General features: G+C 41.6%; 1 protein-coding gene across 1 annotated transcript; it reads right to left on the reverse strand.

Moving 5' to 3' along the window:
- Positions 1 to 6,933: 6,933 nt before the first annotated feature.
- prdm13 (PR domain containing 13) lies at positions 6,934 to 13,034 on the reverse strand (the record flags this gene model as incomplete). Its single annotated transcript, XM_080425596.1, has 4 exons — positions 6,934 to 8,447; positions 10,683 to 10,803; positions 11,280 to 11,411; positions 12,855 to 13,034. 4 exons carry the CDS (start codon positions 13,032 to 13,034, stop codon positions 6,934 to 6,936), a joined length of 1,947 nt encoding a protein of 648 aa, XP_080281722.1.
- Between the last annotated feature and the right edge of the window lie 623 nt (positions 13,035 to 13,657).

Genomic DNA, 13,657 nt, shown 5'->3' on the forward strand with positions numbered 1-13,657 from the left:
CTGAACAGGTTCCCCGAACAACCAGTAGGAGTCACTAGTGCAGCAACAAGTACACAATCCCCAGCCGCTAGCAATGACTATATAGGGCATCGCAGTGGTGGCCATTTTGTGATGCCGCACCCTGGTGAATCATGAATCAAACATTAGATTCTGTGTCAACATTTTTTTAAATATTTAATTATATTATATACTATATTTAATAAATACCCTCAATGTTTTATCAAACGTTTTATGGTCACCAGGATCCTGGATGGCTGGGTTCCAGGCTTAAAATTAATATAAATATTTTCGGCAATCTCTACGGGAAAAGATGAATGGGCTTTCGATCTGTGGCACAACAAAATGGCTGCCACTGCTATACCCTATTGTGTTGATTGGAATGCCAAGCCAGATGCCTTGCTGCTGGGATGCCAACCCAGGATTTTACTGTGTGGGATATTTGAGAGGCTCATTCACCCTCAGCCATTACTGTTCACTTATAAATGTGTAGTTATCTACCTCCTTTCACATGACAGGAACTATTGATTGAGTTGCACATACATCTTGAAGTTCTGTTGAATTTACATCCAGCCATATGTACTGAAAGAAACAATTGTCATTTTAAAGACAAGTTCCCTTGCAGGCTGTTAAGAGGCCATGCCAAACACCACATTTTATAGAGCCTGCACCCACAATGATATCAGAGATTTTGTACTGGACACCCTACTTTCTGGCAATTACCAGATCAACTTTGTTAATAAGTTATCCTCCATCGATTGTTAAGTGTAAACAACTTTGTGATAAGGACCTGAAGGCTGGTGGTATTTTGTCATGTTTCCTCCACAAAATACAAAAATCTATGGTTCCCTTGCCAGGCTTTAGAAAACTGTAGCCTGGAGACTGGGCTCGTCTTGGTGTGGTGGTTGGCCTGGTGTGGCCAGCCGGTGGAGTCTGGTTTTGGACGAAAATCTAGGCTACGAATCAAACTCTCTCAATCAAACTCTTTTTTTCCAGTGTTCCCTCTAATGAACGGCACTAATTGATTGAAAACGCTGGTGGGAGGGGATGGGACGTGTGTGTGTGTGTGTGTGTGTGTGTGTGTGTGTGTGTGTGTGTGTGTGTGTGTGTGGTGTGTGTGGTGTGTGTGGTGTGTGTGTGTGTGTGTGTGTGTGTGTGTGTGTGTGTGTGTGGTTACGTTGAACAGGATGTTGGTGTGAGAGAGTGTTGAGAGTCTGAACAGTGCAGCTCCTGGACTCAGTCCAGACCAGTGTAGGGGCCCACAGCCAGTGTTGCCATGTCTGCTTATTATAAGCAACTTTGGGCTTGTTTTTCTGTAAAGTTGCTTGTAAATGTTGGTGGTTGCGGTTATTTGGACTTGTTTCTAAAATGTAGTTGCTTATTTTGGCTTGTTTCCTGATGTTGTTTAAACGAGTGGTTCTCAAACATTTAAGGACCCCCAAATTAATTTAATGTATAATGTATTTGTCCGCAGACTCCCATCTGAAAATATTTTGTTCCAAAGACCCCCACACAAGATTTGTGTTGTTAAAATGTTTCAAATATATTTAAAAAAATAGCTGACCTACAAGCTCAAAACGCATCGCGATGCGACATGTTGTGAGCTTGTAAATCGGGCTTGTTTTCATAGACCTGGTTGCTTATTCCTCTCGCAGAATCTGGCAACACTGCCCACAGCAGAGAGCCTTGAGCATCGTAAGTACAAAAGAGATAATACAGGGTACAGTGAACACAAGAGAGCTGATACATAAAGGGACGGGTCAGCACAGGCCCTCAGAGGCTGCTATCCTGCTGATATTGAATATATTGGTAGTTAATTACACTAACTCCTGTGGATGAAATCATTGTCAGCCATTATGGACAGTTAGATACTGTATAATGAGAAGTTATGTTATTCATAGTATATTACAATTTTATAGATATTTAAAATGTAGCCGTTTAACAGAAGGCTACGTTCTACAGAGCAACTTACAGTTGTGTAAGCAGCATGAACTCTAGTTAACCAACAACGCGGTACTCTGTCAAGTAACTAAAGTGCCAAGAAAACATGTACACTAATTGCTACAAAGTAAGTTAAGTAGCATACTGTTACAGAGTAAGGTAAGTAGCATACTGTATGTGAAGACGTAACCAACATACATCTGGATAACATAACTACGTACATGTAGCAACAGCCCATCCTACTAGACATACATGAACACAGGGCGTTCCCCTTCGGCTCAACTTTCGTCCAGGAGAAGGTCTCTGGGTTTAATTTCCACAGATCATTGAAGGTCCGGCCAGAAGAAGGTTGTGGATGTCATTAGTCCACAGTGTCAGCTCAGCCTCCAAAGATATACATGACCTTCCCCAAGACACAGGCTGAGTGGTCACACCTTCCCTTTGGAACAGTCCCAGAAACCTTAAATGCATATATATATATATATATATATATATATATATATATATATATATATATATATATATATATATATATACACATATATACATATACATACACACACACACACACACACACACACACACACACACACACACACACACACACACACACACACACACACACACAGTTCTTGTTCCCTGTACAGGTTTCCACGCAACATGACGCAGTTTGAACCATGGCGGAGCCAGAAGCAAAGGAGGCCACGCAGGGACAGTCAACATTGATGTCACTGAGTGGGGAAAGAGGTGCCCTGGTAATCAGAAGGTCCTCGGTTTGACCCTGGCCTGCCTAGTCTATGTGTTGAAGTGCCCCTGAGCAAGCCACTTAACCCTAACTGCTCCCGGGCGCTGCGTTAATGGCACTTTCCAATGCCACCAATTGTTAGGGTGGGTTAAATGCAGAGACATATTATTTCATGTATGTGCAAATGTACCGTGCACACATACCCCCAAAACAACTTGAGGGGACTGAATTAGAATTATTATTATGAAGAATAATTATTGTGTGTGTGTGTGTGTGTGTGTGTGTGTGTGTGTGTGTGTGTGTGTGTGTGTGTGTGTGTGTGTGTGTGTGTGTGTGTGTGTGTGTGTGTGTGTGTGTGTGTGTGTGTGTGTGTGTGTGTGTGTGTGTGTGTGTGTGTGTGTGTGTCAGGGCCATTGAATACCCTTTACGTCTGTGTGTTTGTAAAATAAATATTGAACCAATGAAAAGCATTAAAAAGCGCTTCTGACAAAACCAGCTAACTCCATTGGATCCTCAAATTTTCTGCTAAACCAGCGAAGTCCACAGAGTTAGCTGGTTTAGCTGACTCCAGGCTCCACCCCCTTTTGACCTCCAACCTCATTGTGAGCTTGGAGGTCCATTCAGCTGTTCTTATCAATGATGAACAAAACCTCCTAACTCCACTTTTTTTCATTTCCTGAAAAATGAACATTTTGGAGTTAGCTGGTTCCTGCCGGACAGCTGAGATATATATATATATATATATATAGACTATAAAAACTAGGCAAAATAATGTCTAAAACTGTGAATTTTTATATTTTCCACAATATTTATCTGTGGAACCGAGTCAAACTAAATGGAATGCCTCAACCCCTACATAACAAGTGCTTGTCAGGGTGGGGGGTCCCCAGCTCAAATATGATTATTTTGGTGGTGGCCTGAAAAGTTTAAGAACCAGTACACTATTGGACCTACATGAAGTCATGTTATTGGACCCCACTTTCTTTTTTTTTACCCTATACTGTACTTAGTTGACTGGGGTCCCCCAGGGCTCTATCCTTGGTCCACTCCTTTTTTCTCTCTACAGTTAATCTCTTCGCTCAAAATAGCCAAACTAAAAGCTCACAACATGACGCATTGCAACATGTTGTGAGCTTCTAGATCTGTTATTTTGAAGTGGTTGTGATTTCTAACCTTAAGCCTAAAAACACAGACCATCCCCCCCAACCCAATAATGGTGCAAAGATATTCATCAATTATAACTCAAAGCCATCCATAATTAAAATGTAGCAGGTACATCAAATGGAAAATATGGGAATATTCTATAATAGTTTTCAGACAGTATAGCCAAACAGTAATCAGTATAGAGGAGAGTTTTCTGATGTTTGTTGCATATTGTCACTTAAGAGGAAAATCTTGCAAGAGGTGTGGCGAGAGATTATGTTTTCAGCCGTGTGTCTGTGTGTGTTTGTCTGTGTGTTTTTGTCCGGGGCAAATCAGCGGCAAGCGTTTTGAGCACGCTACTATAGACCGAGAAACACAACTACCAGTATGCTATTTAATAATTGTGTGAATGCATTACAGCAGACATACCTCCCTCCAGACTATAATGTCTCCATTCATAGTGAAGTTCTTCTATATACTATACAGGTCTGTGTAGTTGATGTGTCATTGACTCTACCTTTCGTTTAGAGTTATAAGCTCTGCGCTTGTGTTATCGACGCAAGTTTGTCAATTCCTCAGACAGACATTATATACATAACATACACAGTGTGTATATATGACAGGCGGATATGTGTACGCACCAACCTGATCGTGCCATCAAATGGGTTAGACGGTATTTGACGTTTCGGCTGTACTCGCTACGTCGCATGCCAACGGGGACATGATATATTATTCTGTCCCTATCTGGACGTAACTCAAATGGCGCTGAGTTGGCTGAAACGGACTTCACAACGTTCGGCATGGCGACTCGCTCGCCTGCATGCGGCTCGCTCGCCGGTGCCCCTCGTGGCTCAAGTCTGCTTCAGATGGCGTGCCTCTGTCGTTGTAACAGGTTTGTTGAGTTGTCACCCATGCATCTGGGGTTTGAGAGCGGCACTTCCGCATTCCAGTGTGGGCGGGGTTATCTTGTGAAATGACATCATGGGGTACCGTCACGTCAAATGTTACCATTGTGGTCAGAGATGTGTCCCATCCCGTCACTATAGGTACAGTTTGAGATGAGACTGTTGGTATGCCCCCCCACACATACACAGAGAAAACATGACACATGCCATGAGCACACGGTCCGCAACACGAGAGAGAGAAGTAAGAAGACAGTTATTTCCCAAGCGTGTTTTAAAACGGATGCTGGAGATTTGTGCTCCACAGAGCGCACCTTGATTTCTATAAATTAGATCTAAAACTCAAATAATTATGAAATTAAATGAAAACTGCAAAGTGTTAACTTTTTGTAACTGGAAATAGTGACTGTGTGGCGTGTGCATGAAATGTTTTGTGTCTCGCTGCTAAAGTGTATATAGGCCACAAAGGAAGCACAGAAATGCCAGAAATAGCCTATCTTAAATCTTATGCCCAGCTGAGCCAACAATTTCAATAACTCAATTTAGAGACCCTAAGTTGCAATAAATGGGCATGCTGTTGGTTTTGGTCATTCCTACTGACCAAAACAGACTCAAGGATCTGGCTATGTTTAGACACATGAAATAAGCTGTGGTTCCTCTTGATTCTTAGAAGTGTTGTGTATCAACCTCTGACAAGCAGGAGAGATTAATATGATCAATCTGTCATTCATAATCATGGCCCATGGGGCACAACACAATTGGTAAATTCAATTCACAGGAGTTAATATCTAAATTGAGAGTTTATATGCATAGTTAAACGAATTAATTCAGATTAAAAATGTATTTTTTCAAAAAGTTTAAAATTGTATATAATATTTTAAATATTTAAATATTAAAAAAAGATTATAATATAAAATATAAAATCGACGCATTTTTAGACCCTCACAATGCACTGTTGTAAGAATTTTATATTTCTATCAACAACATTGATTTAGCTAAATTACAACTTTAAAAGAGAAACATCTATTCTAGAATGTCTATAGTCGTTTAGAAAACGTATTCAGTTCGAATTGAGGTGGCAATTGTTTTGTGGTGGTTGTAAATGCTTTTTGACATGTTTAACAGGTTTTATTAATTTATTTTCGTTTTCTCACTGAACAGGTCTTTCGGGCATCAAGAGTAAAACAACGCTTTGATATTTTAAATTAGATTTATTTAAAAAGGAACGACTCAATGAACAGGAGGAAAATATCGTCAATTTACAATAGTCTATCACTTAGGGTATAAACAAACGTATACAACACTCCACTGAACCTTGACATATCAAAATGTACACTTTACATAGGCTATAATTTTCAGTACATTTTCTAAAAGTATTTAAATAATTGTGTGCAGCTGCTTCTTTAAGAACAGCGTGCCTCGGCAAGAAAGTGCAAATTTAAGTACAATGTTATTCAATCAGGCTTGGAAAGTAGATCAATTAACGAAAACAGTTTATAAATTCTTCAATCACGCCAATATACAACTGAGCTGGATTCCTTGCTGTTTTAAAGTGCAACAAATTGGAAACAAATGCAATGTAGGCAGTCTCGATAACCATTGACATGTTATTAAAAAGGAAAATCATATTAACCCGTTGAAATGGAGGCCAAAAATTAAAACAAAACAAAAAAAGGCCTACATATCAGTAGCTTTTAAAAACCATAAATATCTTGCCTCTACAACGATTTGAACCGATCCGAGACATAAACAGCGAACATGGGGGCATTTTTTATGGGTTGTGCATATAGGCCATAGGCCAGGGGTCTTCAACGTTTTTCAGGCCAAGGACCCCTTAGCTGAGAGCTTAAACAGGGACCCCCACTACATATTGTATAACACTGTTGCAGATTAAACTTTTTCATAGCTTCATATGTTTATCTTTTCTATTAATATGTCGGATTCATGTAAATGTGTATTTTCAGACAGTTAACCTTCTAAACACAGACCAAGTACAGTGGGCTCTGTACTTGGTCTGTTCTTTTTCCCTCTACACACCAATGCTCTGGAAATAGCCGATCTACAAACTCACATTGTGAGCTTGTAGATTGACTATTTTTGGCTAATGTTCCCTATCACACAAAGATGTGTCGGACCCCCTGTAGTTACTCTGAGGACCTCTAGGGGTCCCGGACCCCCTGTTGAAGACCGCCTGTACATTATATCTCAATCATTGTTTTTGCCCGATTCCTGATCACTCTGGTCGTCCGTGAAGCACACGTCGACGTCGCTGTCATTGTCACTCTTATGCTCGTTGTCCTCGAAGATGCCGTCCCCCATGTTTTTGTCCTCGCTCTTAGTGACAGTCTGCCCGGGGTGTCTGGACTTGACGTGTCGCTCCAGGTCCCTCCGTCGCACCAGCACCTTGCCGCAGAACTCGCACCTGTAGGGCGTGTTGCCCTCGGCGTGCAGCCGGATGTGCTTGTTAAGGTTGCTGGGGTCTCCGAACGGCCGGAAGCACACCTTGCACTTGAGCGGCTTGTATCCGGTGTGAGTCCGCATGTGGATCTTGAGGCCGTACTTTCTCGAGTACAGCTTGCCGCAGTACAGACACAGGTGGCCCTTCTTGGGCTTCCCGGACCCCCCGCCCGCGATGCTGTTGCCGGAGGGCATCGAGTCGAGCCTGGCCCGGTTCTTCTCCACGGCAATCTCGGAGAGCTGCTGCGTGTGCATCGCGATCTCCCGGTCGATGTTGGTGATGGAGCCGAGGTCTTGGCTCAGCGACGACGGCGACGTGCCGAAGTAGGACATCGACTCGGGGTATTTCAGGAGATTGCCGAAATGGAATTTGAGCGGATAATAGGGAGGGCTGTAGAGGAGCTCCCCGTTGTAGACGGTGAACGGCATGAGAGGGATGTTGCAGTCCCCGCCGTACGGCTTGACCCCGTCGAACTGCGGGAGAGAGAACCTCTCAAAGTGGAGTCCGGAGGCCATCTGGGGGTAGCGGGACGGGGACACGCCGGAGTGCATGCGACTCTCCACGTGCTTGAAGGCCGAGTTCTCCTCGATGTGCGGGAGCAACGGGAAGCCCCGCATGGCGTTTGCGCTGCACGGCCCCGCCGGAGACGTGGGCTCCATCGGGTGCACGCACTTGGGAGGGTGGCCGCCGCCTTCAGACAGAGAGTCGTTCAACTGGCGTGTTGGTGTTTTCATGTTCCCAATGAGTTTGCTGAACCCCAGTCCATTGTGCTTCCCGCTGGCCTCCTCTCTGGAAGGGTCTGCCACCACCGGGACCTTGGAGATGCCCATCGGCTTGAATGCAGAGCGGACGCCTGGATGGAAGCCCATGTTGCTTAGCACCGAAGACGCGGTGCCAAGGCCGAGAAGGTGGCCATGGTTCCTCGCCGAGGTAACGCTCATGTCCAGCGCTCTGTCCTGTTCTTCAGAGCTGCTTTTCTTTGATAGACCCACTTTATGGTTAGCAAAAGGTGATGAAGACACCACGAGCCGCCTGCCAGAGTCTGAGATCGAGGTGTTTTGGCCGCTCCTCGGTGAGGTCGAGGTGTTGGGGATGTCGCCGGATTTCGGTGACCTGCTGAAGTTCTCCGGACCCCTCGCCTGCTCACTGTTCACAAACCCCCGGCCGTTGCTCAGAGCACAGTGGAAGTGAACATGGGCCTTCAGTGTGTTTGGGTACTTGAATATTCTCCAGCAATACCAGCAGATGTAACGCTCCTCACCTGGAGAAGGACCAGAAAAAAAACATTTGTTATAATAATGACAATAATAACATTATATATATATATATATATATATATATATATATATATATATATATATATATATATATATATATATATATATATATATATATATATATATATATATATATATATATATATATATATATATATATATATATATATTATACTCTGATAAATGTTTTTCATTTTGCCCTGTACGCACAACACAAGTTGCATGCATAAAGATGGCAACCATGGATGGTCACAAATCTAAACAAACTCCCTTGGCTATCACCCATGTATGTCTTAATATTTGTATTATCATACAAACTCTCACTTAAAGGTAGGGTAAGTGATATTTTTTGGTTAAAACAAAAAGTATTTTTTTAAAAGGTTAAAATACTATATTCTGATAGTAATCATTGCTATAGAGTGTTTTTTCAGTAACAGATGTCTCCCTGTCTCTCCAGCTCCTTAATAAACAGAAAATTCATTTTTCGGTAGGTGTCAAAATCTCAGCCAATCAGGAGAAAGTACCCATTTTTAAGCTTAATTTGTATAGTTTTCAGTTCAAATTTTGCAAGCTCATTTCTTAGTGTCATCACTTCCAATTTCACTTGTTTAATCTGTGTCCTGATTGAGTTATCTGTCCTGGTTGGATAAAATTGGAAATGAAACTACAAAAAAAAAATTAAAAACTACAAAATACATTTTCTGTTTTATAAAGAGCTGGAGAGACATGGAGACTCCTTACATGGACAGGACACCCTTTAGTAACGAGTACTATCAGAACATATACCCATTTTGCAATTATTTGAAACTTTGCAAATCACTTACACTACCTTTAATATAAACCGTTAGGATTATAAATCTCCCATCAAGACCACGTAAGGACACCAGTTGAGCGGTTAATAATATAGTTGTAGGCTAATGATTTTGTAATCCGCATACGGGCCATTCATTGTATATTATCCACATCAAAAGAGCAAAACGCCCTCCCCAATCTGGCGCTCGGAAACCAATGCAATGAATATGGAACTCTCTCTCTCTCTCTCTCCCTGTGCTCTTTATGGGACTCTCTCTCTCTCTGTGCTCTTTCCCGTGGAAGTGACGGCAGCTGTTCCTTGAAATCGCAAGTCTCCAGAAACAATGGTGCTTGCCCATCTGTTGACGCCAAATAATAGCAAAGCGTATGTCAAGGAGCGCACGGTGTGTTTGGCCGCAGAGCCAACACACAGTGGATTCGTCGCAAATCAGGGCAATATACACCCCACATAAAAGTTAGCTTTCATTAAGCAACAATACCTTACGCTCCCAGCTAATTTACCGTGAAGCACCTTGTTTGAATTTATTTGCTTTTGAATACATGAATATCAATGATGCGATGACATTTGTTAACCCCTGTCCCGCTGAACTGAATAACCATCCGCTACTTCGATGGCCATTGAGACACACATCAATCTCCGCTTTTAATTGCTGGTTTTAATCTATGTTTCATCTACTGTAATTAATTAGTTCAACACACTTCTAGTTCTGAATAATATGACGGTCATATATGTCCCTAAAGTATTTACGCACAGGCTTACCGGTTCTATTCTATAAACAGTAAACACAACAGCCCCCCCCCTGAAGGCTTTCCGTTGGTAATAATCAAATAACCGGATTAGTCTGATGGCAAGAAAATTAATAATTGAGAGATTAATCCCCGCATCGGCATAAACGGAATGTTTATTAGACTAGCCCTACATATCATCGGGTGTGTAAAGCTACCTATAACTTGACAAATTCATCAATTACATTTTAATGTGTAAAATAAAACAACAACTAAATCATGTTTGTTTTATAATAACAGATGCCCATCAACCAATACAATATGCATCTTCGCCGGCTAATAATAGTGAATGCTCCTGTTAGACTGTCCTGTCAGTGGCCCAAATTAAACGAATTATAATGTTCTGCTCAAGACAAATCATATTTAGTAGGCCTATCATAATATATTTTAAATGTTTCGATATGCTTTGCGAATTGAACAGTGCAGCCTTGGGAAAAATTTAGCAGGCCAATTGATTGACATGACGTTATATTGACAGTCACTTGATGAACCTCTCAAAATATCAATGCTTGTTCCATGCTTTGCAGGCATACAACATAAATAGCCCACGTATCAAAACATGTTATTAAGATTTATTACGATGGATAAATGAGATGTTTGCTGAAATTGCAGTCATATACCTTTCTCATCATGCGTTGGAGTCGCCGTGGTTGGGATGTCGTACCATTGGGCCAGAGTGTTGGAATACCACACACTCAGCTCCTCTCCTGCAGGAATCTCTCTGAGCACACGGTAGAAAATCTATATGGTGGAAGAGCACAGATGGAGTTTAGCAGATCGTTTCCCACACAGCAGGCAGCGAGTATAGCCTAAATATCCACCTTTTTGTGTCTTCCATTAACAAACAAAAAAGATAATTATTTCAGAAGATTTAAAGAAGTACCAATTATTATTTGGATATTTGATATTAGTTCTGAATAATTCAAAGAAATTCCAACTTATTTCAAAAGTATTTCATGAATAAAATAATTTCCATTCAAACAAAAAAACCGTTTAAGAAGTAGTGAAAATAGCAGATCTACAAGCTCACAGCATGGCGTGAAGCAACGTGTTGTGAGCTTGTATCTGCTATTTTCACTAGTTTGGGTCCCGGGCAAACGTCTAATTTCTCTTTTGGGTCTTGAGCTAAAAAGTTTGGGATAGTAGACTTGTACCTAGTATAGTACTATTTTTTAAATTATTTTTAAATGTGACAATTTCACTGAAGGAAAACCCACCTGTCCACCAGGTAAATCCGAGACTGCTTCCAGGTTTTGCTCTTGGCTGTTCCTGGCGGCACGTATGAACCCAATCCAGTCTGGGACAGGACACCCCGATTCATCCACGAATTCTCCCCTGATCAGACGAATCTAAGGGATACACAACACATTGCACAGGAATTAAACAGACATCCACCACCAGATCTTAGAATAAAAATTGCCTATATAACCTAGTTATAACAAGTAATTATTTTCATGAGTAGCCTATTTCAACAAAATATATTTCGATACCAACTGATGTTTAGTTCTCACTCTGCATATGTACGCCCTCATAAATAAATAAAAAGGCTGATTATTGCCTATACACCGTAATTCTTTTCAAATTCACATCGTTCGTTTCAATAATACCTGGAGGTGTGCCCATAACCAAAACCCGTTTAATGCGTCTTTATCCGCTCTGTTAGGCCGCTGTTATAATTCACTAAGGAGAATGACATATACAGGCCTAATTGAGTTGATATGGGAAACGAATTTGAGGAGTGTCAAAGCGTTTCCAAACTGTTCAAGCAAATTAAAGATTGAAGCGTGACATTTGACACAGAAATTGCACCTGATGATCACGTATAGCCCGGGGCCATGCATTTAGACGCATCAATCACAATGTCGCTGACAGCTTTAACAATAAGAGGGGTGTATTTATGATGTAGTTATAGGTTGAAAATGTTCGCATATGCATTCAATAAATCGTTGATGGCTCAAAAATATTTGTGTAGCTTTAAAAATATATATAATATACCATGCTGAATTGTTATATTGTGTACATGTTCTTCTTAAATTCTGTTTGATTTAGAATGCTTTTTTAGCCTATTTCTTCATTTTCTTAGCTTGGGGCTATGGTCCATGCTGGACTCCAGCATGGAGTGGCATCTTTCGATGGCCGGATCACATTAAAATTAAATGGCTCATTGGAATAACTAGCCCCGTAGCCAGTGAAATGTGAGGCGGGCGAGGGCATGAAATCCCACACAACGTCCCAGGTCGCCCATTAGGCCGGTTAAGTAGAAACACAGAGTTGACAGTCAGCCCACTAATAGAACTCAATTATTTCCAACTTGACAGCACCAACCAATTAATAACCGAAGGTCCAATGGGCAGTGACAGCTCTGTTGTAAAATGTAGAAAATGTCTATTCCGTTCGTTCATTTTACTTGGTTTATTATTATATTATATTATATATTATATATTATTATTGAAAGAATATCAGAATTGTTTATTTCGGTATGTGGAATGTATTTCTCATATAGGCATCTCTTGCAATAACTGCAGCAATACATGTTCTGACTGTTATCAACAATTACGCTCATGAAATATTAGAATAATAAAACTTAATTATGACTTTTGATAAATATTACCTATTGATCAAAAGTCATAATTACCTTTTAATAATATTCTAAATATGATATTATTAAATGCCCGTCATAGTACTTGGACTGTTAACCCCTTAGAATGAAAACTCACAACTTAGATAGCAATTGAATGAAAGGGAGAGAGAGAGAGAGAGAGAGATAGAGAAAAAAGTTGTTAATCCCGTACCTTTTTCTTCGGTCCAACAACTTCTTTACGGTCCGACACGTACTTCCCTAGTTTGAAGATGCCCGGCACAGGTCCTATCCGGAGCCCAGCCGAGATGCTGCAGTCTGCAAACACACTGATAGTGGACGCCCGTGTGGCTTGCATGGCTGGCTCTGCGTGCAGTGCTGAGATGAGAACCATGAAGACCACAGCACTGACTGATTGAGACAAGTCGAGAGAGAGAGAGAGAGGAGAGAGAGATATAGAGTCAGAGGAGGGATAGACGAGGACAGGCCGATCTCCGCCCGCAAAGTGACGCGGTGGCGTATGTGGTCCTGCTTTTCTAACGGAGCAGGGAGCAAGGTATCCCCTCGACACATTAACGCGCAAGGACGAGCAGGGGGGGGGGGGGGGTTGTGGTGGTGTGTGTGTAGCCTATGTGTGTGTGAGAGATTTTGGCTCTCTCAGCAGCTGTGTGGAGAGAAAACGGGCCGGGGTTTTAGTCACATGGAGACTTTCCCTCACCCCTATAGCACATAATGAATTGCACCAAAACGGTCAAGAGACAATGGGCCAGGCGACCTTCCCGTCCCCAAAATCCAATTTGTCAAGGGCGAGAGAAAAGAGAGTGCAGAATCAAAGGTCTGGAGCGACCATTAATCCTCAGCATGTGGCTTTGTCCCGCCAGACAGTTCCGATATTTTAACTGACAAATCCACTGTATAATTTATCCATAAATTCTCCCCCTTTTCATTCTTCCTTTTCAAACCTGTTTTTGGAAATCAGTGACTACTTTAAATCTACTTGGCTGGCCCTCTTTCGGT

This window comes from Gymnoscopelus braueri (assembly GCF_963280865.1).
Source record: "Gymnoscopelus braueri genome assembly, chromosome: 4".
NCBI lineage: Eukaryota > Metazoa > Chordata > Actinopteri > Myctophiformes > Myctophidae > Gymnoscopelus > Gymnoscopelus braueri.